At 40.1% G+C, this 26,351-nt stretch overlaps 3 protein-coding genes and 2 non-coding genes across 6 annotated transcripts; 3 read left to right on the forward strand and 2 right to left on the reverse strand.

Moving 5' to 3' along the window:
* The first annotated feature begins 712 nt into the window (after positions 1–712).
* Positions 713–5,181, forward strand: LOC148862350 (mitochondrial phosphate carrier protein 3, mitochondrial-like). Its single transcript, XM_088975860.1, has 6 exons — positions 713–1,472; positions 2,216–2,577; positions 2,687–2,730; positions 3,973–4,187; positions 4,261–4,385; positions 4,740–5,181. The coding sequence occupies exons 1-6, from the start codon at positions 1,173–1,175 to the stop codon at positions 4,801–4,803; spliced, it is 1,110 nt and encodes a 369-aa protein (XP_088831986.1). The 5' UTR covers positions 713–1,172; the 3' UTR covers positions 4,804–5,181.
* Positions 5,182–14,324: 9,143 nt separating this feature from the next.
* LOC148862351 (small nucleolar RNA SNORD36) lies at positions 14,325–14,406 on the reverse strand. Its single transcript, XR_016111781.1, has one exon. It is a non-coding gene; the product is annotated as a small nucleolar RNA SNORD36 (small nucleolar RNA).
* A 1,253-nt stretch (positions 14,407–15,659) lies between these two features.
* Positions 15,660–20,841, forward strand: LOC148862352 (mitochondrial phosphate carrier protein 3, mitochondrial-like). 2 transcript variants are annotated; one of them, XM_088975802.1, is made up of 7 exons: positions 15,696–16,426; positions 17,169–17,530; positions 17,640–17,683; positions 19,583–19,797; positions 19,871–19,995; positions 20,350–20,461; positions 20,587–20,841. In XM_088975802.1, the coding sequence occupies exons 1-6, from the start codon at positions 16,127–16,129 to the stop codon at positions 20,411–20,413; spliced, it is 1,110 nt and encodes a 369-aa protein (XP_088831928.1). In that variant the 5' UTR covers positions 15,696–16,126; the 3' UTR covers positions 20,414–20,461; positions 20,587–20,841. The 2 variants fall into 2 exon arrangements, with proteins under 2 accessions (XP_088831927.1, XP_088831928.1); XM_088975801.1 differs by having other exon boundaries at positions 15,660–16,426; positions 20,350–20,841.
* Positions 20,842–23,183: 2,342 nt separating this feature from the next.
* Positions 23,184–23,265, reverse strand: LOC148862353 (small nucleolar RNA SNORD36). Its single transcript, XR_016110944.1, has one exon. It is a non-coding gene; the product is annotated as a small nucleolar RNA SNORD36 (small nucleolar RNA).
* Positions 23,266–23,768: 503 nt separating this feature from the next.
* On the forward strand, positions 23,769–25,961 carry LOC148862354 (GDSL esterase/lipase At5g03980-like). Its single transcript, XM_088981087.1, has 5 exons — positions 23,769–24,072; positions 24,245–24,460; positions 24,571–24,725; positions 24,949–25,222; positions 25,413–25,961. Exons 1-5 carry the CDS (start codon positions 23,796–23,798, stop codon positions 25,628–25,630), a joined length of 1,140 nt encoding a protein of 379 aa, XP_088837213.1. The 5' UTR covers positions 23,769–23,795; the 3' UTR covers positions 25,631–25,961.
* The last annotated feature ends 390 nt before the right edge of the window (positions 25,962–26,351 follow it).

Here is a 26,351-nt window from a genome sequence, read left to right on the forward strand (position 1 = left end):
ATTTGCTTTGATTTTTACGTCTCCCACAACATCAAATTCTTGTTCATTCCAAAGGAATCCACTCACTCCTCAGTCAAGAAACATGAAATTTCTCCGCCACATTAGTTTTAAAAGGAAGAAATAACGAAAATATTCTAATGGAGATCCAATGAACTAAGTTGTTCGTTTTAGAATTTAGTGGGCGATGGGTACTCTGGATATTTTGTTTTTTCTGTGTTCATCAGCCACTTCTGGTTAGGGAACCAGTAACGTGTGCTTTTGGAATAAAAAACCACCCCCACGCTCAATGAAAAAACAAGTGCCCTAATTAAGCAAAAATGGAAAAAAAAAATGAAGGTGAAATAACTGATAAGAGGTTCATTGGATGTTGAGAGTAAGAAGACTTTTTCTTGGACATTGAGAGCAAGAAAGGTTCTCATCTCAACAAACAGAAATCTTATATATGAAAGAGGTTTGGGCCCTTAAGGGGCACTTTAGTAAAAAAAAATTGTTTAACGAGCTGAGTCACTATGTTTGGTCATAAAACTTATATTTAGGTTGGCGTGAACAATTTGGATAAATACTAAAATTGATTGAGACGGTGAGTTTTGGATGTTTTGAATAGTTATGACAAATTTAAAAGAATTCGTGAAAAGTGATGATGAATTTTGGACAAAATACTTTTAATAATCATACATTTCCGATATGGTCAAAGATGTTGAAATGAAGTGATTGGGTAGGGTTGGATGGTCAAAGGTGTTGAATTTTGAACAAACTGGAGGCATAGCATAAAGAAATGAGCATAGAGCCTGCCAGAGTGCCAGCCAGCAGTAGAGGCGACGGCTGTTGAATTTTGAACCCTGAGGTTGACGTTTAGTCTCGTATAAATAACGCCAAGGTGCAGGAGGGAGAGGCCTTCCTGTGTTATTGGAGCTCACATTCGCTTTTTTTATTCTTCTTCTTCTTCTTCTTCTAAACTTCAAATTAAACGAGAGTGGTCTCGTCCCGTGCAGCGAAAGATCGAGTTGTTGAGGGAGAGCCTTTGGTTTGTTTCCTTCTCCTCGCCTCCTCCGATCTTTCTTCCATTCATTCTCTATTTATATTTCTCCCCCTTCGCCATACATAAAAAGTCTTAACTTTTTCCTTCATCCCCTTGAAAACTTCAACCGACCCGCCCTCACCCTAGTCTCTCAATGTCTCTCTCCGATAACAACCGTCTATCCCTGATCCCAAGCTTCCTTTACTCGACTTCTTCTTCTTCGTCGCTCAAGGAAACCTTGGATTTGCTCAACAGGAGCCCTAGCTTGCCTTTGCCTTCAACAGATGGCGTCTCAGCGAAGAGGAGTTTCGTGATTCCGGCTCCAAGCGAGCCCGGCAAGGTCGAGATGTACTCTCCCACTTTCTATGCCGCCTGTACAGCTGGCGGAATCTTGAGTTGTGGCCCCACTCACACGTCTGTCACTCCCCTTGATCTCGTCAAATGTAATATGCAGGTATAATTTCCTTTTTCCATCTGTCCACCGTTTTTTTTCCTCCGATTTGGCTCGTGCTTCATGCCTTTCTTTGACCTTCTGAGTTTGTGCAGAATCCAATCCGTCATTCCAGAGGATTTTTTTTCTCTTTTGATATTTTGTGCTTATTCATGGTCGTTGGATATTGTATCATGGCTTTTCATTTACGTAATTAGGATTATGCTTGCATCTGATTGAGTCTTGTTTTATTGATCGGTCAGTGCATCGTATTTCTGGAATTATTTTATTGAATTTCATTCTATTGGATTACATGATATCTCGAATTGTCATGTCTTTTTACTGAATCTTATAAAATTTTCAATGGAATCTCATGTATTTTTTTAGAGTCGTTGATATTCAAATTTTGTCCAGTCGGAGTTTTTCATTTTTTGCCTCAATGGTGCCATATGAATAGGTTACGTTTTAGACGGTGTTAGCTTTCACTTGATTTGTTTTCTGTTTATTACTGAGCGATAGGATCAGTGAATTTGGATTTTCTTCCTTCTGTTTCGGTGATTTCTCATGGATTATGTTATTCAATTCGAGATTTTTCTCCCATTTCCAGTTTGGTAGGTGAAAGCTGAATTCCACTGTTTGATTGATTTCCCCTTGTTTTCCCGCATATCCTATTTCTCGATTATCTTAGAGCATTTCTTTTTTTTTCCATTTTCTCTTTGGTCTGCTGGAGCATATGATTCTAAAAAATGAATTCGTACAATTTTCAGATTGATCCTGCTAAATACAAGAGCATCAGATCCGGTTTTGGGGTCTTGCTTAGGGAGCAGGGAGTTAGAGGTTTGTTCAGGGGTTGGGTGCCAACCCTGCTTGGCTATAGTGCTCAGGGTGCCTGCAAGTATGGATTCTACGAGTTCTTTAAGAAGTACTACTCAGACATTGCTGGGCCTGAGTATGCGGCCAAGTACAAGACCCTGATGTACCTTGCTGGCTCTGCATCTGCTGAAGTTATTGCTGACGTCGCACTTTGCCCGATGGAAGCAGTGAAGGTCCGGGTGCAAACTCAGCCTGGGTTTGCCAGAGGATTGGCTGATGGCCTTCCCAAATTTGTGAAATCTGAAGGTGCTCTAGGGTATGTTCTTCCTTGTTTCTTTCATCCCCCCTTGCCCCCTCTCATCTATGAATTGGAATTTCACACTACGGATTTAATGTTTTCTTATTCCATAAAATCTTCTTCATAGGCTGTACAAGGGACTTGTTCCGCTTTGGGGGCGTCAAATTCCATGTAAGATGTAAATTTTCCATTATTTATTGTTCAATCTACTACTTTGGTGAATGGTAAAACATACCCATATGCCTACACGTTCCTTACATGTTTGAAGTAGAACGTCTGAACTTGTCTGCTTGCGTTTTCTTAATTTAATAATCACATTATCTAGTACTTAAGCATTTTTCTTTATTGATTACGTCTTTCTCTCCGGCGTTTTTTTTTCGCAAATGGTATGCTTGTACCACTGGTTCCTAACTTTCTATTATTCTTGCTTCATGTTCCATTTACCACACCAACATGGATAATTAGTTCTTTGTAGTTTGCATGTTTGACATTGAAGAAGTCTTTTCTTTCTGAGCATATAGCATTTTCTGTTCATTTTCCACCCCACATTATACTCTAGGCTCTGCTAATTGTGCATATAAAGGGTTTGGAATCCCTAGAAAGTCGCAAGGCTCTAAGTTAATGGAGTCTGCAACTTCAGGATGATAGGGTGTGCTTCACATGACAATAGGGGTTTCCACAGAGGGTGATCTTTCCTAGGGATGAAATAATCTCCTTCTATTCCCATAGGGTTAACTTTGTGGGTCTAGGGATTAAGGAAATCATAAAATAGTCAAGAACACTGTACAAATGCAAGAAATAGAAAATAGCAGACAAATCAGATTAGACCTCAAGAGAGTATAAAAATGTTGGATCTCATTTGAAAGAAAGAGAAGAGGAAAATAAAAATAACTTTGAGCACCAATCCTACATTGCAGTTGGAAATTATTCTTCATTCAATTTTTCCTATTGTTATTTGTGGCCTCACATACCTATTTATAGGAAAGAAAGGTTGGCCAAGCCTTGACGTTGAAGAAAAAGAAGGAATATTATTGATCATTTCATTCAAATTGATCCTAGTCACCTCACTACTATAACTGATCAAGCCACTTTTAAGGACTGTTCCTGTGTATTGCAAACCAGCCTTTCGGTTCGAGTCTTCTCTAGCTTATTTTGAATGGAGTTGCATTTAAATGAAATTGTTGTTATTGTGGTGGATTTGAAATTCATGGAAAAATATCATAATTGGTGACTATAGATAATGCTCAAATCAATGGTCACAACATTGAGATTGTAGATATAGCTTCCAAAGAAATACTGACTGATGGAAATCCTTAATTCATTATGGTCTCGTGTTCTACATAGATTCCATTTTCCTTCATGGCTCTTAGTTTTTTAAGGTTGCTGATAGTAAGGATGGTGTTTGTTTTGTAGATACCATGATGAAATTTACATCTTTTGAGACCATTGTGGAGCTGATGTACAAGCATGCTATTCCTACTCCGAAGGACCAGTGTAGCAACACTCTTCAGCTGGGTGTCAGCTTTGCTGGTGGATATGTTGCTGGTGTTTTCTGTGCTATCATTTCTCATCCTGCTGACAATCTTGTGTCTTTCCTTAATAATGCCAAGGGGGCTACTGTTGGTGATGTAAGTATGAATTTGTACATTTTTCACTCCCCTGTTTTCCCTGATTCTCATCCTCTATTTTTGTGCCTTGCAGGCTGTGAAGAAGCTAGGGGTGTGGGGCCTTTTCACACGTGGTCTTCCATTGCGTATTGTCATGATTGGTACCCTCACATGTGCTCAATGGGGAATCTATGATGCGTTTAAAGTTTTTGTTGGGCTGTAAGTTTCTTCCTTCAAATTGTTGGATTGCTTATTCTGTTGTTTTCAATATTGTCTTATCTTGGCCATCCTGGAACATCTAATTTTTGTTGATATATATTGGAGACCCTGAAACTTCTATTTTGGTGAAGGAAAAATCTATGTTGTCCGGTAGACATGATACTGGAAGAACTTTGACCAATGAAAATCCTCCATGAATTTTGATAAATACAACTTGATTTATTGCAACTTATGATACTGGTTGATTGGTTACAAGTTTTTTTGATATCATTGTTGACCCTTTGGAGAAATCTCTCCTTTTCCCTGTTTTTGTTCACTGTAGTTGATTGACAATTGGATTTGTTTCCATGGCAGGCCTACCACTGGTGGTGTTGCCCCTGCTGCAGCCCCTACTGCTACTGAGCTGGCAAAGATGTAAAACGTTGGCTGATGGACGTGTCTCTTAGACAAGAAAATGCGGTAGTTCTTAGACAGAATAATAACCATAGGTTGCTGACCCTGCCTTGATGGTTAATGCTGGTGGTGTGAGTGTATTCTTTTTAATTTAGAACAGATTATTTATCCTCGTATGATATTTTTGGGAGGTTGGTTTTGATTTCATCCTTCAATTACTGGAAACTTGTAAGAAGTTATATCTTGTAAAAGCTTCATTTTAGGAGAAGATTTAGAAGATGATGGGTCCTGAAAAGAAGAGGACGGAGAATAATGGAAGATGGGCAGAGAAAGAATTTGTCTGTCCTTTTGTACTTCATTTTCAAAACATTTGGATGTATGCAGATATTATTGGTTTGGAGCATTTGCCTCTAATCTTCTTATCAGTTATTTCTTTTCTATAATTTTCTTTGACTTGTTGGAGGTATACAGGGGATTGCCCTTGGTCGGAAATGGGTATACTAAAAGGGATTGCATTTCTGATATATATTTGGGGTATACTGTATACATGGTACACATGAGTAGCTATGGATAGGGAGGTCTATGGACAGCAGAGGGCTGTCAAACGTGGGCATCTGGTTGTGTTTGCCGCCTTATCAAATCACAGATCTACTGTTGATCGTGTCTCCCTATTTCGGGGTGTGGCTTTTTCAGGATTCCTTGCCTACTTATTTGCTCCATGGCTGCAGCCACTAGTGAGCTATTATGGCCGAAACGTCTCTTTCGTGATTTAGGCCTCGATCATCTAGAGATTATGCAACTCCACTGTGACAACAAAGTAGCCTTTCACATTGTTGCAAACCCCTTTTACCATGAGTTCATCAAGTATATTGAGTTTGATTGTCACTTGATCGGTTAGCACATTAAATTCCAAACCATTTTTTGGGGTATACGGTTTGACCCGACTCATATCAGTATCAGGTATCATATTGATCCTTTCGTCAACAAAGGATTAAAGTATTGGTATCAGGTAAGATTCAAAGTATCATTATGTATCGGCCCATATCGATTGATATGTATTAATCTGGGACTCTTCCGATATGCCCCTACAGTGGGTGCATTGAGGGTCTGACCGGTTCAGGGGATGGAGGGGTTCTAGACTGGCTTCCTTGAACCAGTTTTCAAAAAAAAATAATAATAATAATAAAGTAAAAGGCAAAAAACAAGTATTGAAAAGCCCGATACGCCGGTAGGGGTGTATCAAGTGTATCGATATTTTGAACATTGTTATCAGGTATTGTATCAGATAACTCAAATATGGATACGGATACGGATACGAATATATTTTGGAAATGCATGTATTATAATTAATATAACGGAATGCATAGATATCATACAATTTTATTGATATGCATCAATCAATATTGCAAGAAACATATTATACAGATTTTTACAAATTAATAAATGCACAATCCCATTATTATCTTATTTTATATTAAAGTCCAAGGCACAAAACATACACAACTATTATACTTCAATTATTATATCATTTTTTTTATTTTACTACTTATAATTTTTAACATTAACAAAAATGTGAACTAAAAATTAATTCTCAAAATTTTTGTAAACAATATTTTGATTTTTTGTAAATAATAAATATGTTATTATAAAATGCAAATCAAAATTAATTGATAATTTATAAAAATATATAATCCTAACTTAAAATATATCAAATCAATTTAAATTTCAAAGATATATATTATATGAAAATTCACAAATTTTAATTACTATAATAATTATTTCATTATTAATATTTTTATTAATTTATAAAATAAAAAAATAAATTTTTAATATAAATATAGATTAGTGGATTTGATAGATTCAATTTATATTACATTTTTAAAATTTTTATAAATAATATTTTTATTTTTGTAAATAATAAATACATGGTTATTTAATGCAAATTAAATATTATTTAATAATTTATATAAAAAGAATTGAGATATATATCATGTGCAAATTAGTAAATTTTAAGTTTTAAAATAATTATTATATTATTAATGATGAGGGCAGATTTGGCCCTCTAGTGAAATTATGACACGTGGCACCTCGTGACAACTAGGCAAACACACAGGCAACAACTTACCAAGTTAATGTCCCACCAGGGCACCGGTCTGGCTGGCCTGGCGCGACCTACACGCAGCCTACGGGTGGCTTGCACGCGGCCTGGTGCGGCCTGCGCGCAACCTGGCACATGATTCGACTTGGCCGACCTGACAACCCACAAGACGCCCACCGATGAACCACAATGGCTTACCCCGCGAGCTCGGTAGCTCACCAAGGAGCTCGCCAAGGAGCTCGGTAGCTCACCAAGGAGCTCGCCAAATAGCCAGGCAGCTCGGTAGAGCTCGCCACAAGCAGCTCGGCATAGCTCCCCCAGGCAGCTCGCCACTTGTAGGGTAGCTCGGTACAGAAGTAGTTTGGCGTATCGCAGGAAAATCTCCTGCCTGACAACCTGGCCTAGACACCAACCCACCGACTGACACAGGCGCCGACCTGACAACCTGGCCCAGACACCGACCCGCCGACTGACACAGACGCCGACCTGACAACCTGGCCTAGGCGCCGACCTGGCCGCCTGACACAAACGCCTGCCTGACGACCTCGAGGAGTTCACCACCGTACCTCGGTTATGACGGGATCTGACGAGTCTTACCGTTTGGAGGCTTTTCACCCACCTAACCCGCGAGGACTCCAGTATATAAAGACCTCATCCCCCAAGGGGAGAGGGATGGAAAAAATGGAGGTAATCCCTACTCTCTAGCTCTCTCGTTTCTCCAATATCATCTTCAAAGCTCTCTACAATCAGAGTGCTAACTTAAGCGTCGGAGAGCCCCCGCCGAGAAAATACCCCCGAGTCCTCTGATTCAGTTCTCGCAGGTCCCTCAGCTCTCGCCGCCTACAAAGAGGAGGAAAAGATGGAGTTCTCTCGCAGGTCCCTCAGCTCCCACTACCTACAAAGGAAAGAAGACCACCTCATGCAGAGGGCAGTCGGGTTGCGCTGCACCAGGGAGCTCCACCATTCTCTAAGTCACAGGCTGCCTAGTAGGGAGCTCGCCACCAGGTAGCTCTCCACTAGGGAGTTTGCCACCAGGCAGTTCACCACCAAGGAGTTCGCCACCAGGCAGTTCGCCTCCAGGGAGCTTGTTATGGTCCCGCGCATAGGATCCCGTCATGGGTCGGTCCACAGTGTGAAAGCCTTGCTTCCCCTTGTGTGCAGACCCTATTGCAGAAATTGAATGGGTGATTTGTCCAAGAGACCTCCCGAACTATCCTCACTTTTTTCTTGATTGGAAAACTGAATGTTTTATTTCAATCGGTAGCTCCTTAAATAGAAAATTACAGAAGGAAATTCCTAATTAAACTCAAACTCTAACTTGAAATCAAACTCCTAATTACGTAATCCTAATGGTAACTCACTCTTACTTAAGATAAAATAAAGATAAGATTAGATAAAGATAAGGGATAAGGGATAAGGGGTAAGATAAGGATAAGGTAAGCTGGCGGCGAGTTGGCTTGATGTGTCCAGATAAGGGTGGGCCCACCCCTATGAGTTGTCGTGTGGGCCCCGCTCTGCTGCTACTGTCGGGTGCGTGTGCGCGGCTCATGGTGCTGCTGCCGCGCAGTGCGTGCGTGCAGTGCCGGGTGTGTGCGTGGTGCGTGCTGTCGTGCAGTGCGTGCAGTGCGCGCTGTTGCCTGGCGGTGCGTGCTGCACGCCATGGTGCCGTTGTCGTGCGGTGCCGGGCGCGTATGCGGTGTGTGCTGCCGTGCGGTGTGCTCTACTGCCTGGCGGTGTGTGTTGCGCGCTATCGGCGGTGCGTGCTGCCAGGCAGTGCCTGCTGTGCGTGCTGCTGCCTATGACTGCGCTGCAGTGTGCTGTCGGATGGTGTGACCATAACAGAGCTCGCCACCAGGGAACTCGCCACTAGGCAGTTCACCACCAGGCAGTTCGCCACCAGGCAGTTTGCCACCAAGTAGCTCATCACCAAGGCATGTCACCACCAGGTCAAATAACAAGGTACTTAGCCAAAAAATTTATACATCACAAAAAATGGTACGTGACAAAAAATGGTTACATCAATTGGCGCCGTCTGTGGGAACACGCTACAAAAAGCTAAGTTCTCATCCTACAAAAGCTAAGTTCTCATCTTACCAAAGCTAAGTCCTCACTTTTTAGAAATTGAAGCTATCGCTTTATAGTTTACATTTTTTATGAACTCAAAGACTATGCAGGGAGCTAACAGACTAAGTAGCTCTACCAAGCTTACTTTCAATTCAAATAATGCCTCATCAGTCCTCTCCGCAAGGTCCCCCTACAAAGATGAGCTCTTCGTGGCTTCCGCGGGAGTTGGCGGCCAATAGACTACATAGGTGTCCTTATCGGTCGAGCCTTCCAAGGCTCCCGTGTGAGCTGGCGACCTAAAGTTAGTAGTGCTGCCCTCGAAGGTCGAGCTCCTAGTAGCTTCTTGTAGGAGTGAGTAACTGGCATTACGAAGCTAGTGCAGCACAATCATAGCTCGACACCTCACAGGCAAAGCCTACAGGCCACATTACTGCTTAAGACCCGGTCGCCTCTCCGACACGGGCAAAGTAAAAAAAGAGTAGACTACAAGTCACTCCCAAAGTCTACGGGCCACATTACTGCTTAAGACCCGGTCACCTCTCCAACACGGGCAAAGTAAAAAAAGAGTAGACTACGAGTCACTCCCAAAGCCTACGGGTCACATTACTGCTTAAGACCCGATCGCCTCTCCGGCACGGGCAAAAGTCAAAGAAGAGTAGACTACGAGTCACTCCCAAAGCCTACGGGCCACACTATTGCTAAATATCCAGTCGCTTCCTCAGCAGGAGCAAAATTAGCAAAAGTGAACTATAAGTTGCCCCAGAGCCTAAGGGCTACACTACTGAACTGGCATAGATCCCCTCACCTTATTGGTAGCTCACCACATACAGGCAGCTCCCGAAGCCTAAGGAATTGGATCAGCAGTTACCAACTCGTCGACTTATGGGCCAAAAGAAATCTACTCCCTTCGTTGAGTTACTCTCAGCTCGGGAGTGGGGGGCAAACAATGAGGACAGATTTGTCCCTCCAGTGAAATTGTGACATGTGGCACCTAGTGACAACTAGGCAAACACCCAGGCAACAACTTACCAAGTTGGTGTCCCACCCGGGCACTGGTCTGGCTGGCCTGGCGCGGCCTGCACGGCCTAATGCTGCCTGCGCGCGACCTGGCGCGGCCTGCGCGGCCTGGCCGGATCAGCCTGGCACATGATCCGACCTGGCTGACCTGGCAAACCACAAGACGCCCACCGATGAACCACAACGGCTTACCCTGCGAGCTCGGTAGCTCACCAAGGAGCTTGGTAGCTCACCAAAGAGCTCGCCAAAGAGCCAGGCAGCTCGGCAGAGCTCGCCATAAGAAGCTCGGTATAGCTCCCCGGGCAGCTCGCCACTTGTATGGTAGCTCGGTACAGGAGTAGTTGGCGTATCGCCGGAAGATCTCCTGCCTGACAACTTGGCCTAGACACCAACCCGCCGACTGACACAGGCGCCGACCTAACAACCTGGCCCAGACACCGACCCGCTGACTGACGCAGGCGCCGCCCTGACAACCTGGCCCAGGCGCCGACCTGGCCGCTTGACACAAACGCCAGCTTGACGACCTCGAGGAGTTCACCACCGTACCCCAATTCTGACGGGATGTGACGAGTCTTACCGTTTGGAGGCTTTTTACCCACCTAACCCGCGAGGACTCCGGTATATAAAGACCTCACACCCCAAAGGGGAGGGGGATGGAAAAAACGGAGGTAATCTCTGCTCTCTAGCTCTCTCGTTTCTCCATCATCTTCAAAGCTCTCTACAATCAGAGTGCTAACTTAAGTGTCGGAGAGCCCCCATCGGGAAAATACCCCTGGGTCCTCTGATTCAGTTCTCGCAGGTCCCTCAGCTTCCGCCGCCTACAAAGAGGAGGAAAAGATGGAGTTCTCTCGCAGGTCCCTCATCTCCCACTACCTACAAAGGAAAGAAGACCACCTCATGCAGAGGGCAGTCGGGTTGCGCTGCACCAGGGAACTCCACCATTCTCTAAGTCACAGGCCGCCTGGTATGGAGCTCGCCACCAGGTAGCTCTCCACCAGGGAGTTTTCCACCAAGCAGTTCGCCACCAAGCAATTCGCCACTAGGGAGCTCGCCACCAGGCAGTTCGCCACTAGGCAGTTTGCCACCAGGGAGCTCGCCACCAAGCAGTTCACCCCTAGGTAGTTCTCCACCAGGCAGTTCGTCACCAAGTAGCTCATCACCAAGGCATGTCACCACTAGGTCAAATAACGAGGTACTTAGCCAAAAAATTTATACATCACAAAAAATGGTACGTGACCAAAAACGGTTACATCAATTAATATTTTAAAATTTCTTTAAATTAAAAATCAACTTTTTGATATAAATGTGGATTTCATAGATTATTTATTCTATTGGTTTATAAAATATTAATTTTAAATATTATTCTTTTTAATTTTTAATTGGAGTTGTTGAAGATAAGTGTATGTTGGTTGTTGGGATTTTATCTATTAAGTAATAAAAGTTAATGTATTCTATTTATTAACATGGAATAAATGTTGGCTCAGTAGTTAAAGATGCATTGTTATTGAGCACTAGGTGGGTTGTGGTCTTGGGTTCAAGTTATGGTAGTTGCATTTTTTAATAGCAAAGTTGTCAAGCAGAGGTTTGATACAGTCTCATATCGATGTGTATCGGTCGATACTACACAATACACATAGATATGGTGGCATATCGGATTGATATGCCCCATATCGGGCATACCTTATTGATATTTTAATCCTTGTCGTCAACCTAACCGACCCTCATCTTTATGACCCAATGGGTACCCTTGACCCAACCCCAATCTGACCTTCTTCTTTTGACCCCAATGGGTCACTTGACCCGTGTTGACCCACTACTGGAATGGGTGGGTCAAAAGGGTTAGGGTCAACATTGTTAGCCCTACTAAAAAGATTGTTGCAACTTTCGATATAGTGGTAGTGTTCCTACTATGGGAGACTCTGGGTTAGATCATGGATGGGACTTGCAAAATGCCTTTGTGCCGAGGAGGCAAAGTTATTGCTAGAATTTTTGGTGAACAAAATGAAACCATACTTAGCTGATATAATATTCCCCTTTCAAAGTGCCTTTGTGCGGGGGTGGCAAATTACTGATAATGTCCTAATTGCTCATGAAAATTTCTATTCAATGAAGAAAAAGAAAGGCAAGTCTATAGTATGCTCTGTAAGATTGATATGGAGAAGGCCTATGATAGATTCGATTGGAATTTTATTGAGAATACTCTCACAAGGTATGGTTTCCACCCTAATGGATTGGTTGGGTGATGGAATGTGTTAGGGCAGTAACTTATCAAATATTGATTAATGGTATTTCATCTAGAGAATTTTCTCCTTCTAGGGGTATAAGACAAGGTTATCCTTTGTCCCCTTACTTATTTGTTCTATGTTCTAAGGCTTTAACCAAGAATCTCTAGAGACTTATGCCCACTCAAGGAAGTTTGATTGGCGGTAAAGCCTCAAGATACGACCCTACCATTCCGATTCTGCACTTTGTTGATGACTGTCTAATCTTTGCCAAAACTAATATTCAAGCTTATTGGGAAATTAAAGATGTTTTGGATAATTTTGCTAAGGCATTTGGTCGTGCTCTTAATTTTTCCAAATAAAGTATTATTGTGTCTAAAAATATTCATCCTAAAATTTAGAGGGTTCTTTCCAAAAAAATTTGAAGATTCCCTTAGGTACTAGGGGTGAGCTATACTCAGGGGCCCCTGTTTTTGCTACTAAAATTTGCAAGAAAACGTTTAACTTCCTAAATGAGAAAATTGAGAGGAAACTAGCCGGTTGGAAAAGAAATACTTTGTCGTTAGCAAGAAAAATCACTATCCTTAATTCGTCTGCTAACATGGTTCCTCAATACATCATGAGGTCTTTTAAATTCCCTAAGAATGCCCTTGACGAAATGGGGAGGAAGCAAATGAATTTTCTGTGGTCTAAGCAGAATGACAAAAAGCCTATTCACCTTGTCAATTGGGACAGAGTTTGTAGAAGGTTTAGGTATTAAAAATTGGCAGTGGTCTAATCAAGCAAATTTGGCCAAAGTGGGATGAATAAATCTAAATGAAAAGGATAATCTTAGGGTTCAAGTGGTGAGTTAAAATTACTTAAGGAATAAAATTTTTTGGACATGGCCAACCAGAAAGGGTACTCTTGGGCTTGGAAAGGCATTATTTCCTCTAGGGAGTTAATTAAGAGAGGGACGAGAGTTATTATTGGTAATGGCAACTCTACTACGTTTTGGTTGTATAATTGGGTGGGCAGTAAGGCCTTTATTAGTTCAGTTAATGAAAACTTGGTCTCAAATATTGATCTAAAAGTAAGGTGATTGACAAAGAACAACTCACTTGGGATGCGCAAAAAATTAAAAACCTTGTTCCCTCATCAGTATGGAACAAGATCAAGTCCATCTTTAAGTCCTGAATTAAAGGTCATTAAAATCAACTTTGATGCCTCTTGTGTTAATGGTAATTGTTCAATAGTTTGTATAACTAGAGACCATATGGGCTGCATATAGGACTTCAAGGCTTATAAACTAGGCATTTCTACCATCAATGTGGCAAAGGCATGGCTGCGTGGGAAGCCCACAATGTTACTCTTAATTATCCTAATGGACTCATTATCATTGAGGGTGATTCTAAGCTGATGATCGATTGTGTGAAGAGTGCTACCAACCCCCCTCTGGAGAGTGAAGTGGATTATTGAAGGCTGCAAGGTGATGTTTGAGAGGCTTGGTGGAATGGCGGATTACCGCATTGCTATTTGCTGTGTTAATTTTTGGGGACGTGCTACCCCTGTTCCGTGTAGCCCCTTGTGGTTTTATAGGACCTCATGAGTATTGCGAATTGTAATTACAATGCTTATAAACTAACGGTGAGGAAATATCTATGCTTTTTTTTTATAATATATTCTCATGAATGTTTATATTTCTTGTAATATTTGATAAATAGATCCAAATCCCGTGTCCTTTACATCACTTTTAAAGGGTGATAGATACGGAAGTCATTTGTGATTTGAGGACCATGGAAGTAACCCATTATAAGTTTATAACCATCCCAATTCTAAAGAGTTATAAATCTACGGAATGAATTACCAAATGTGATTTCCAAAGCGAAGATATTATGTTGTGGCCTTTTCATTAAAGAAAGAATCCAAGTATCTCAACGCAGACAACGATCTGAGGTTCAGACGGGAGGGGTTATGAGTCATTGGCTTGGCTTGGCTCGGCGATCTCTCAAAATTTTGGGGATAAATAAATAAAGGAGACAACCTAACTGATCGAAAAATCTCTACACTCCAGATAGAGAGAGAGAGAGAAGAGGATAAATAAATAAAGGAGACAGCAAGAAATATGCAGCGCGATATAAAGAAAGGTAAGCTAACTGGGAAGTCCGAGCATCGGTTTTAAAAAGTTCGGGTTTTGAAGCTTCATGGCGATTTTCTCAGTCAAGAAAACATATCTCGTCATTTGCTAAGATCCTTCCCCATTCTATCACAAAGCTCAATCAAATCCTTCCCCATTCTCCGTCCGTTTGGTGTATTCTGAATTTGTGATTGGATATCCAACGGTGGCAATCATCACAACGTAACCTATTAGATTGTGATTCTTACTCGATTGAATTTGTGATAGTGATTCTAAAAAGGTGAGGACTTAGCATTATAGGAGAAGAGGATTTAGTTTTTTATAAGATAAGAATTTAGCTTTTATAGGATGAGAATTTAGCTTTTAGTAGCATGTTCTCAGATACGATGCCAATTGATGTAACGGATTCTGGTCACGTATCATTTTTTTTTCTTTTTTGGCTAACTACTTTGTCACCTCGTCTGCTCCCAAGTGGCCAATGACTCAGAGGCTGAAGTGGAGCTCCCTGGTGTAGCACAACTCAGATGCTCCTTGTAGGAAATGATCTGGCTACCAACAACGATGGGAGCTAAGAAACCCATCCTCCCGAGCTTAAGATGGTCTGCTCATTTTTGTAGGCAGCGGGAGCTGAGAGACCTGCAAGAAGTAAATCAGAGAACCCCGGGGTGTTTACCCGACAAGGTCACTCCGATGGCTAAGTCAACACTTAGTAGCGAGCAGAATGATATTAGAGAATGAGAGAGCTAGAGAGCAGGGGTTACCATCTCTTTCTCCATCATGCCTTCGCCCCTAGGGGGTGAGGTCCTTATATATTGGAGTCCTCGTGGGTTTGGTGGAACAGTTCTTGGATTCCCACTGTGATGGAACATGCTTTTGTGTTAGGTGTGGATAAAGCCACCAACCAGTAAGGTTGTCCATTTACGCCTAAATCGGGGAGTGGATGAACTAATATAACTGTTACAAGTCACAATCATGTAAAATGCAGGGTAAGGTGGTGAGCTCCTTGGGGTTGTCATGCGGTGATTGGTTTGACTTGGAGGTGAGTTGCCTGTGAAGTGTTGCATGGTGGCGAGCTGCCTGTGAGTGTTGCATGGTGGCGACTGGCGAGCTGCTTGTGTAGTGCCGAGTTGTTTAAGTTGTCAGGCTATAAGAGGATGAACTACCCATGGCAAACTGCTTGTGGTGAACTATCTATAATGAACTGCCTATGGCGAGATGCCTGTAAGTGACGAGCTAGTTGAGGCAAGCTCGAATTGTGTAACTATCAATATAGTGCACTTAGTTGGCATGAGCTGCTAAGTGTCATAATGTCATTTGGAGGGCACTTGTTTGGTACATTTATTAACAATTCATCATTTTACTATGTTACTTTTTACTTAAGCGAGGCAAGGCCGGTAGGCGGATTAGTAGGTTGGGCTGAGATCGGTGATTTTTAGAATAAAGAAAAAACAAAAATTGATGATTCTTGAATTTTTGGAGTAGAGGCGAGGGCTGTTGAGTTTTGAACCTGAGGTTGAAGTTTCGTCTCCTATTAATAACGCCAAGGTGCAGGAGAGAGGGACCTTCCTGTGTTACTGGAGCTAAGATTCGCTTTTTTTATTCTTCTTCTTCTTCTAAACTTTAAATTAAACGAGAGTGGTCTCGTCCCGTGCAGCGAAAGATCGAGTTGTTGAGGGAGAGCCTTTGGTTTGTTTCCTTCTCGCCTCCTCCGATCTTTCTTCCATTCATTCTCTGTTTATGTTTCTCCCCCTTCTTCATACATAAAAAGTCTTAGCTTTTTCCTTCTTCCCCTTGAAAACTTCAACCGACCCGCCCTAACCCTAGTCTCTCAATGGCTCTCTCCGATAACAACCGTCAATCCCTGATCCCAAGCTTCCTTTACACGACTTCTTCTTCTTCGTCGCTCAAGAAAACCTTGGATTTGCTCAACAGGAGCCCTAGCTTGTCTTTGCCTTCAACTGATGGCGTCTCAGCGAAGAGGAGTTTCGTGATTCCGGCTCCCAGCGAGCCCGGCAAGATCGAGATGTACTCTCCCACTTTCTATGCCGCCTGTACAGCCGGCGGAATCTTGAGTTGTGGCCTCACTCACATGTCTGTCACTCCCCTTGATCTCGTCAAATGTAATATGCAGGTATAATTTCCTTTTTCCATCTGTCCACCGTTTTTTTCCCTCCGATTTGGCTCGTGCTTCATGCCTTTCCTTGACCTTTTGAGTTTGTGCAGAATCCAATCCGTCTTTCCAGAGGATTTTTTTTTTCTTTTGATATTTTGTGCTTATTCATGGTCGTTAGATATTGTATTATAGCTTTTCATTTACGTAATTAGGATTATGCTTGCATCTGATTGAGTCTTGTTTTATTGATCGGTCAGTGCATCGTATTTCTGGAATTATTTTATTGAATTTCACTCTATTGGATTACATGATATCTCGAATTGTCATGTCTTTTTACTGAATATTATAAAATTTTCAATGGAATCTCATGTATTTTTTTAGAGTCGTTGATATTCAAATTTTGTCCGGTCGGAGTTTTTCATTTTTTGCCTCAATGGTGCCATATGAATAGGTTACGTTTTAGACGGTGTTAACTTTCTCTTGATTTGTTTTCTGTTTATTACTGAGCGATAGAATCAGTGAATTTGGATTTTCTGCCTTCTGTTTCGGTGATTTCTCATGGATTATGTTATTCAATTCGAGATTTTTCTCCCATTTCCAGTTTGGTAGTTGAAAGCTGAATTCCACTGTTTGATTGATTTCCCCTTGTTTAACCGCATATCCTATTTCTTGATTATCTTATAGCATTTCTTTTTTTTCCACTTTCTCTTTGGTCTGCTGGTGCATATGATTCTAAAAAAGGAATTCGTACAATTTTCAGATTGATCCTGCTAAATACAAGAGCATCACATCCGGTTTTGGGATCTTGCTTAGGGAGCAGGGAGTTAGAGGTTTCTTCAGGGGTTGGGTGCCAACCCTGCTTGGCTATAGTGCTCAGGGTGCCTGCAAGTTTGGATTCTACGAGTTCTTTAAGAAGTACTACTCAGACATTGCTGGGCCTGAGTATGCAGCCAAATACAAGACCCTGATCTACCTTGCTGGCTCTGCATCTGCTGAAGTTATTGCTGACGTTGCACTTTGCCCCATGGAAGCAGTGAAGGTCCGGGTGCAAACTCAGCCTGGGTTTGCCAGAGGATTGGCTGATGGCCTTCCCAGATTTGTGAAATCTGAAGGTGCTCTAGGGTATGTTCTTCCTTGTTTCTTGCATCCCCCCTTGCCCCCTCTCATCTATGAATTGGAATTTCACACTACGGATTTAATGTTTTCTTATTCCATAAAATCTTCTTCACAGGCTGTACAAGGGGCTTGTTCCGCTTTGGGGGCGTCAAATTCCATGTAAGATGTAAATTTTCCATTATTTCTTGTTCAATCTACTACTTTGGTGAATGATAAAACATACCCATATGCCTACACGTTCCTTACATGTTTGAAATTTGAACTTATTGAACATCTAAGTATGCTCTCTCTCTGGTAGAACATCTGAGCTTGTCTGCTTGCGTTTTCTTAATTTAATAATCACATTATCTAGTACTTAAGCCTTTTTCTTTCTTGGTTACGTCTTTCTCTCCTGCGTTTTATTTTTTATTTTTTATTTTTTGCAAATGGTATGCTTGTACCACTGGTTCCCAACTTTCTATTATTCTTGCTTCATATTCCATTTACCACATCAACATGGATAATTAGTTCTTGTAGTTTGCATGTTTGATATTGAAGAAGTCTTTTCTTTCTGAGCATATAGCATTTTCTGTTCATTTTCCACCCCACATTATACTCTAGGCTCTGCTAATTGTGCATATAAAGGGTTTGGAATCCCTAGAAAGTCGCAAGGCTCTAAGTTAATGGAGTCTGCAACTTCAGGATGATAGGGTGTGCTTCACATGACAATAGGGGTTTCCACAGAGGGTGATCTTTCCTAGGGATGAAATAATCTCCTTTTATTCCCATAGGGTAAACTTTGTGGGTCTAGGGATTAAGGAAATCATAAAATAGTCAAGAACACTGTACAAATGCAAGAAATAGAAAATAGCAGACAAATCAGATTAGACCTCAAGAGAGTATAAAAATGTTAGATCTTATTTGAAAGAAAGAGAAGAGGAAAATAAAAATAACTTTGAGCACCAATCCTACATTGCAGTTGGAAATTATTCTTCATTCAATTTGTCCTATTGTTATTTGTGGCCTCACATACCTATTTATAGGAAAGAAAGGTTGGCCAAGCCTTGACGTTGAAGAAAAAGAAGGAATATTATTGATCATTTCATTCAAATTGATCCTAGTCACCTCACTACTATAACTGATCAAGCCACTTTTAAGGACTTTTAACTAGCTAAACTAGATCCATCTGACTCCTAAAGGAGAAAATGGGAATAACGGAGAACTATGAAATGAACTCAAAAGCTGAAATAAGCATATGGTACTGGCAGTGGATAGTGTTAAAAGGCAATTTAAGATTATGTGCCTATGTGGCGGTATCCTGATATCTCTTGTAAATTTGCAATTGGTGGATCCTTGTTGAATGTAGATTGCTGTATTCTGATCAGGTTGTACATAGTTTTTGTTGTACATTATGTTTGCCTTATTACTTGTGTTTTGCAGCTAATTCCAAGTTTCTAACTTGGCTCCTATGCACAAGTGTGGATTTGCTGCTGAAATTCTGTGTCTGGACCAAAAGTCCCCTGAGATATCTCCTTATTCGGTCACCATCCTTTTGTACCAAGTTTTTTGCTGAAGCTTCAGCAGTAGATCTCATGCTCCCTGTTTACGTTTTAACATGATAGATAATTGCATTCCTCAATATTTTGTTACTAAGCACTTTATAAGTTTGATGCTTTTCCTCTAGTTTAATTTATTCTTGTTTGTTCTTTTCCTCTATTTTATTGTTGCACTTGTTTCATCTTGGAATTTCTCTTTGCTTTAGGATTGTTCCTGTGTATTGCAAACCAGCCTTTCTGTTTGAGTCTTCTCTAGCTTATTTTGAATGGAGTTGCATTTAAATGAAATTGTTGTTATTGTGGTGGATTTGAAATTCATGGAAAAATATCATAATTGGTGACTATGGATAATGCTCAAATCAATGGTCACAACATTTAGATTGTAGATATAGCTTCCAAAGAAATACTGACTGATGGAAATCCTTAATTCATTATGGTCTCGTGTTCTACATAGATTCCATTTTCCTTCATGGCTCTTAGTTTTTTAAGGTTGCTGATAGTAAGGATGGTGTTTGTTTTGTAGATACCATGATGAAATTTGCATCTTTTGAGACCATTGTGGAGCTGATGTACAAGCATGCTATTCCTACTCCGAAGGACCAGTGTAGCAAGACTCTGCAGCTGGGTGTCAGCTTTGCCGGTGGATATGTTGCTGGTGTTTTCTGTGCTGTCGTTTCTCATCCTGCTGACAATCTTGTGTCTTTCCTTAATAATGCCAAGGGGGCTACTGTTGGTGATGTAAGTATGAATTTGTACATTTTTCACTCCCCTGTTTTCCCTGATTCTCATCCTCTATTCTTGTAACTTGCAGGCTGTGAAGAAGCTAGGGGTGTGGGGCCTTTTCACACGTGGTCTTCCATTGCGTATTGTCATGATTGGTACCCTCACAGGTGCTCAATGGGGAATCTATGATGCGTTTAAAGTTTTTGTTGGGCTGTAAGTTTCTTCCTTCAAATTGTTGGATTGCTTATTCTGTTGTTTTCAATATTGTCTTATCTTGGCCATCCTGGAACATCTAATTGTTGTTGATGGATATTGGAGACCCTGAAACTTCTATTTTGGAGAAGGAAAAATCTATGTTGTCCGAAATACATGATACTGGAAGAACTTTGACCAATGAAAATCCTCCATGAATTTTGATAAATACAACTTGATTTGTTGCAGCTTATGATACTGGTTGATTGGTTACAAGTTTTTCTGGTATCATTGTTGACACTTTGGAGAAATCTGTCTTATTCCCTGTTTTTGTTCACTGTAGTTGATTGACAATTGGATTTGTTTCCATGGCAGGCCTACCACTGGTGGTGTTGCCCCTGCTGCAGCCCCTACTGCTACTGAGCTGGCAAAGATGTAAAACGTTGGTTGATGATCAATGGACGTGTCTCTTAGACAAGAAAATGAGGTAGTTCTTAGACAGATTAATAACCATAGGTTGCTGACCCTGCCTTGATGGTTAATGCTGGTGGTGTGAGTTTATTCTTTTTAATTTAGAACAGATTATTTATCCTCGTATGATATTTTTTGGAGGTTGGTTTTGATTTCATCCTTCAATTGCTGGAAACTTTAAGAAGTTATATCATGTAAAAGCTTCATTTTAGGCGAAGAAGATTTAGAAGATGATGGTTCCTGAAAAGAAGAGGACGGAGAATAATGGACAGATGGGAAGAGAGAGAATTTGTCTGTCCTTTTGTACTTCATTTTGAAAACATTTGGATGTATTCCGATATTATTGGTTTGGGGCTTTTGCCTCTAATCTTCTTATCAGTTATTTCTTTTCTATAATTTTCTTTTTTATTTGTTGGAGGTATACAGGGGATTTCCCTTGGTCGGAAATGGGTATACTAAAAGGGATTGCATTTCTGATATATATTTGGGGTATACTGTATACATGGTGCACATGAGTAGCTATGGATAGGGAGGTCTATGGACAGCAGAGGGCTGTCAAACGTGGACATCTGGTTGTGTTTGCCGCCTTATCAAATCACAAATCTACTGTTTATCGTGTCTCCCTATTTCGGGGTGTGGCCTTTTTTACGAGTCCTTGCCTACTTATTTGCTCCATTGGTGAGCCACTAGTGAGCTATTATGGCTGAAACGTCTCTTTCATGATCTAGGCCTCAATCATCTAGAGTTTATGCAATTCCGCTGTGATAACAAAGTAGCCTTTCACATTGTTGCTAATCTCGTTTACCATGAGTGCATCAAGAGCTTGATTGCCATTTCATTTGTTAGTACATTCAATCCCAAATCATTGTTTTTGGGTATATAGTTTGAGCTGACTCATATCAGTATCAGGTATTGTATCGATTCTCTCGTCAATAAAGGATTAAAGTATTGGTATCAGGTAAGATTCAAAGTATCGTTATGTATCAGCCCATATCGATTGATATATATTATTATGGGACCCTTTTGATATGCCCCTACAGTGGGTGTATCGAGGGTCTAATCGTTTCAGGGGATGGAGGGGTTCTAGATTGGCTTCCCTAAACTAGTTTTCAAGAAAAATAAAAAAAAAGGGTAAAAAGCAAGTATTGAAACACCTGATATGTCGGTAGGGGTGTATCAGGTGTATCAATATTTTGAACCTTGGTATCAGGTATTGTATCAGATAATTTGAATACTAATACAAATACGAATACACTTTGAAAATGCATGTATTATAATTAATATAACGGAATGCATAGATATCATACAATTTTATTGATATGCACAAATTAAGATTGCAAGAAACATATTATACAGATTTTTATAAATTAATAAATGCATAAACCCATTATTATCTTATTTTATATTAAAGTCCAAGTCACAAAACATACCCAACTATTATATTTCAATTATTATATCAATTTTTTTATTTTGCTACATATAATTTTTAACATTAACAAAAATGTGAACTAAAAATTAATTCTCAAAATTTTTTTGAACAATATTTTCATTTTTGTAAATAATGAATATGTTATTATAAAATGCAAATCAAAATTAATTGATATTTTATAAAAATATATAATCCTAACTTAAAATATATCAAATCAATTTAAATTTCAAAGATATATATTATATGAAAATTCACAAATTTTAATTACTATAATAATTATTTCATTAATAATATTTTTTATTAATTTCTAAAATAAAGAATATAAATTTTTAATATAAATATAGATTAGTGGATTTGATAGATTCAACTTATATTACATTTTTAAACATTTTATAAATTATATTTTTATTTTTGTAAATAATAAATATGTGGTTATTTAATGCAAATTAAAATATTATTTAATAATTTATAAAAAAACTTGAGATATATATCATGTGCAAATTAGTAAATTTTAAGTATTAAAATAATTATTATATTATTAATATTTTAAAATTTCTTTAAATTAAAAATCAAAATTTTGATATAAATGTGGATTTGGTAGATTATTTATTCTATTGGTTTATAAAATATTAATTTTAAATATTATTCTTTTTAATTTTTAATTGGCATTGTTGAAGATAAGTGTATGTTGGTTGTTGGGATTTTATCTATTAAGTAATAAAAGTTAATGTATTCTATTTATTAACATAAATAAATGTTGGTTCAATAGTTTAAGATGCATTGTTATTGAGCACTACGTGGGTTCTGGTCTTGAGTTCAAGTTACTTTAGTTGCGTTTTTTAATAGCGTAGTTGTCAAGTGGAGATTCGATACAGTCTCATATCGATGCATATCAGACTGTATGGGCCAATAGTACACAATACAGATAAATACAATGGCACGCCCATATCGGGCATTACCGTATTGATATTTTAATCTTTATCGTCAACCTAAGGGACCCTCATCTTTATAACCCAATGGGTACCCTCGACCCAACCCCAATCTGACCCTCTTTCTTTCCTTAAAGAAAGAATCTTAGTATCTCAAGGCAGACAACGATCTGAGGTTCTGACGGGAGGGGTTATGAGTCATTGGCTTGGCTCGGCGATCTCTCAACATTTTGGGGAGTGCAGTCATGTCGAGAGGCAACCTAACTGATCGAAAAATCTCTACACTCCAGATAGAGAGAGAGAGAAGAGGATAAATAAATAAAGGAGAGAGCAAGAAATATGCAGCGCGATATGAAGAAAGCTAAGCTAACTGGGAAGTCCGAGCATCGGTTTTAAAAAGCTCGATGTTTGAAGCTTCATGGCGATTTTCTCAGTCAAGAAAACATATCTCGTCATTTGCTAAGATCCTTCCCCATTCTATCACAAAGCTCAATCAAATCTTTTGAGCAAGAAAAAAAAAAATAAAATAAAACAATAAGACGAAAGCTATAAACAGAGACACAACGCAACCAAGAAACAGCTGAAAACTCTAGAACGCAAAACCTATGCGCTCAAATTTATAAAAGAGCGGAGACAAGACGAGAGAGACTCCCCTCCCCTGGCCAAAAACCCTAACGACTAACGAGCCCGCGCGTTTTGTGGAGCACAGTGTTGGACCTACTTTCTCCGTCCGTTTGGTGTATTCTGAATTTTGTGATTGGAGATCCAACGGTGGCAATGATCACAGGGTAACCTATTAGATTGTGATTCTTACTCGATGGATCTGATTATTCTCCTAATACAAGTCTAAATGCCATTATTGTTAAAGGTATCCTAGAACTTACCCATTCCCTCTTCTATTTCTATATAATACTACCCTCTTCCTTTAGAGTTAGAGATAGTTCATCATAAAGCCCAGGCCCTCACCAATCAAAACTCGATCGGCTTCAACCATGGCCTCGGCTTTCTACATGTTTACACTAATTCTTCTTCCTCTTCTTCTTCTTCTTCTTCTTCTTCTTCTTCCATTTACTACTAGTGCACAACATACGATTTGCCCGTTTGAAGCTATATACCAGCTAGGCGATTCGATTTCCGATACCGGCAACCTTATTCGTGAAGGTCCGGCCGGTGCTATGTCCTACGCAGCTCGCTTCCCGTATGGTGAGACTTTCTTCCACAGGCCCACTGGTCGCTGCTCCAATGGGCTCTTGATCATCGACTATATTGGTGAGTTTAATTAATTAATTAAAGAAAATTACGTTTTGTTTTGTTTTTGTTTTGTTTTTTTTGTTTTTTTAAATTCTCTGTTTGCTGTATTGTTTAATGATCTGGGATTCTGGGCTGGGGGCAAGACCTCTCTAGTGTCTAGATTGCTGAAGCATGATTGACATTTACACAGCTATGGCTCTCCGTCTTCCACTTGTTAATCCATACTTGGAGAGAGGCGTCTCATACGATCATGGAGTAAACTTTGCCGTGGCAGGAAGCACCGCACTTGATGCTTCGTTTTTCTCTGCTAGAAACCTTCACGTGCCCTTGTCCAACAGTCCACTTAGCACCCAATTGAACTGGTTCAGAACCCATCTGAACTCCCTCTGTCATACTGATCAGACAGGTACAGCTAGACCCATTACTTGTTAGCTAGTGTAGACTAGAGTTGTGTGATTAGTACGTAGTACTCATTCTCAATCTCTCATGCATGATATGATTTGTATGAATGTTCAGATTGTGGTAACAATAACAGACTTGAAAGAGCTCTTGTGTTAGTGGGAGAGATCGGAGGTAACGACTATAACTACGCCTTCTTTCAAGGCAAACCCATTGAAGAGATTCGGATTTACGTACCCTATGTGGTGGGAACCATAACCAACGCTGTCAGAGTGAGTAAGCAAGCGCATTCGCTTTAATTAATTATATGGAACCATCCATCTCGATCGAGTTCTTCTTTATTGTGTACGTTATATAATAATAAATGGTAATGATGATTTGATGTCTATATTTTCCGCGCGCAACTAATGGAACTAATGGAGTTGGGGGATACTCTCTCTTCTCTTCTCTTCTCTCTCTCTCTCTCTCTCTCTCTCTCTCTCTCTATGTGCACAGGAAGTAATAGGGATGGGTGGCATCCGGATTGTTGTTCCTGGGAATTTTCCGATAGGATGCATCCCCATCTACCTTACATCGTTCCGCAGCAACGATCCAAGGGCATACGATGACATGGGGTGCCTCAGTGGCCTAAACGATTTTGCAATGCTTCATAACAATTACCTGCAGCGTGCTTTGGACGGATTAAGACGGGACTATCCTAACGTTGTTATTCTCTATGCCGATTACTACACCGCTTTCCAGTCGGTTCTTCGTCGGGCTCCTTCTCTGGGTCAGTATGTATATATTACAACATTAATTGTCCATTTGTCATTTGTTCTCCCCAGTCCCCTCCCCTTAATTAATTTCTGAATTTTGATCTCTCTCTGTCTTTTGAATTGTTAATTAGAACAAATTAATTGTTGCTAATTATGACGTACGGTTTCTTTAATTAATTTGGCCCATATATGATGATCGATTAGGCTTTGATGCGAGTTCCTTACTGAAAGCTTGCTGTGGGATCGGAGGTGAATACAACTACGATGGAAGCAGGATGTGCGGATCTCCAGGTGTCCCCGTCTGTCCTAACCCAGCTAACCGCATTCACTGGGACGGCGTTCATCTAACTCAGGAGGCTTACAGGCACATGGCAGACTGGCTTACAGGAGATATTCTTTCTAGAATCGAGTGTGTCTGGTAGACTTTTATTTTCGGGTTCGGCCATCATAACTCAAAAACAAACAAGATGGTTATATATTTATATATTATATTTATATTTATATTATATTTATATAATATATAAATATATATATATATGCAGGAGAATTTTAATAGAGTATTAATTAGTTTGGTAAGAGCAAATTCTATTTTTAACTAATTAAGATGGTTATATATAGGTGTATCCGTTATGCGTTGGTTCAATTCATTTGGCCAAATAATTAATAATGCTCATCTATGATGTTGCATTTCTAAGGTCTCAGCTTGCGCTGCCTCCTCTCTTGACTCTTGTATTGATCTATCTATTAAGACTTTGTTATCCCTCAAGTTCAATTAATTACTATGTTATTGTGATGTTGATTTAGGTTTCGACTTTCGAGGGTGCAGGTCTTGGTACCTATACTTCACAGGCTTCCCTAAACTACAAAATTCTTCTTCTTGCTCCTTAACCCTTCCTTACCAATCTGACTCTGACACCAAAAGAAAGAAATCCTTGTCGAAGCCGATACACGATAGATAATTTGGTGGGTGCAGGTGTACAATAAGCCCAAACCCCACAAGACCCAGAACAAATGCTAATCAATACCTGGAATCCATACTTGTTAAAGAGCCCATGTTTAGATATGCAAAAACACGGTCCCAGCCTGAATTCAACATGGTGAGTGGTGACAACACCCCTAAGAGAGAACAATCTGGAGATTGGT

This window comes from Nelumbo lutea, chromosome 3, assembly GCF_056320005.1.
Source record: "Nelumbo lutea isolate HS-2025 chromosome 3, American lotus-T2T, whole genome shotgun sequence".
Classification (NCBI taxonomy): domain Eukaryota; kingdom Viridiplantae; phylum Streptophyta; class Magnoliopsida; order Proteales; family Nelumbonaceae; genus Nelumbo; species Nelumbo lutea.

Coding starts and splice junctions, on each gene's coding strand:
- LOC148862350 (XM_088975860.1), top strand. CDS start 1,173: ATGTCTCTCTCCGATAACAACCGTCTATCCCTGATCCCAAGCTTCCTT. Junction 2,731..3,972: donor TTGGGGGCGTCAAATTCCAT/GTAAGATGTAAA, acceptor TTTGTTTTGTAG/ATACCATGATGAAATTTACA. Junction 4,386..4,739: donor TTTAAAGTTTTTGTTGGGCT/GTAAGTTTCTTC, acceptor TTTCCATGGCAG/GCCTACCACTGGTGGTGTTG.
- LOC148862352 (XM_088975801.1), top strand. CDS start 16,127: ATGGCTCTCTCCGATAACAACCGTCAATCCCTGATCCCAAGCTTCCTT. Junction 17,531..17,639: donor AAATCTGAAGGTGCTCTAGG/GTATGTTCTTCC, acceptor TCTTCTTCACAG/GCTGTACAAGGGGCTTGTTC. Junction 17,684..19,582: donor TTGGGGGCGTCAAATTCCAT/GTAAGATGTAAA, acceptor TTTGTTTTGTAG/ATACCATGATGAAATTTGCA.
- LOC148862354 (XM_088981087.1), top strand. CDS start 23,796: ATGGCCTCGGCTTTCTACATGTTTACACTAATTCTTCTTCCTCTTCTT. Junction 24,461..24,570: donor CTGTCATACTGATCAGACAG/GTACAGCTAGAC, acceptor ATGAATGTTCAG/ATTGTGGTAACAATAACAGA. Junction 25,223..25,412: donor TCGTCGGGCTCCTTCTCTGG/GTCAGTATGTAT, acceptor ATGATCGATTAG/GCTTTGATGCGAGTTCCTTA.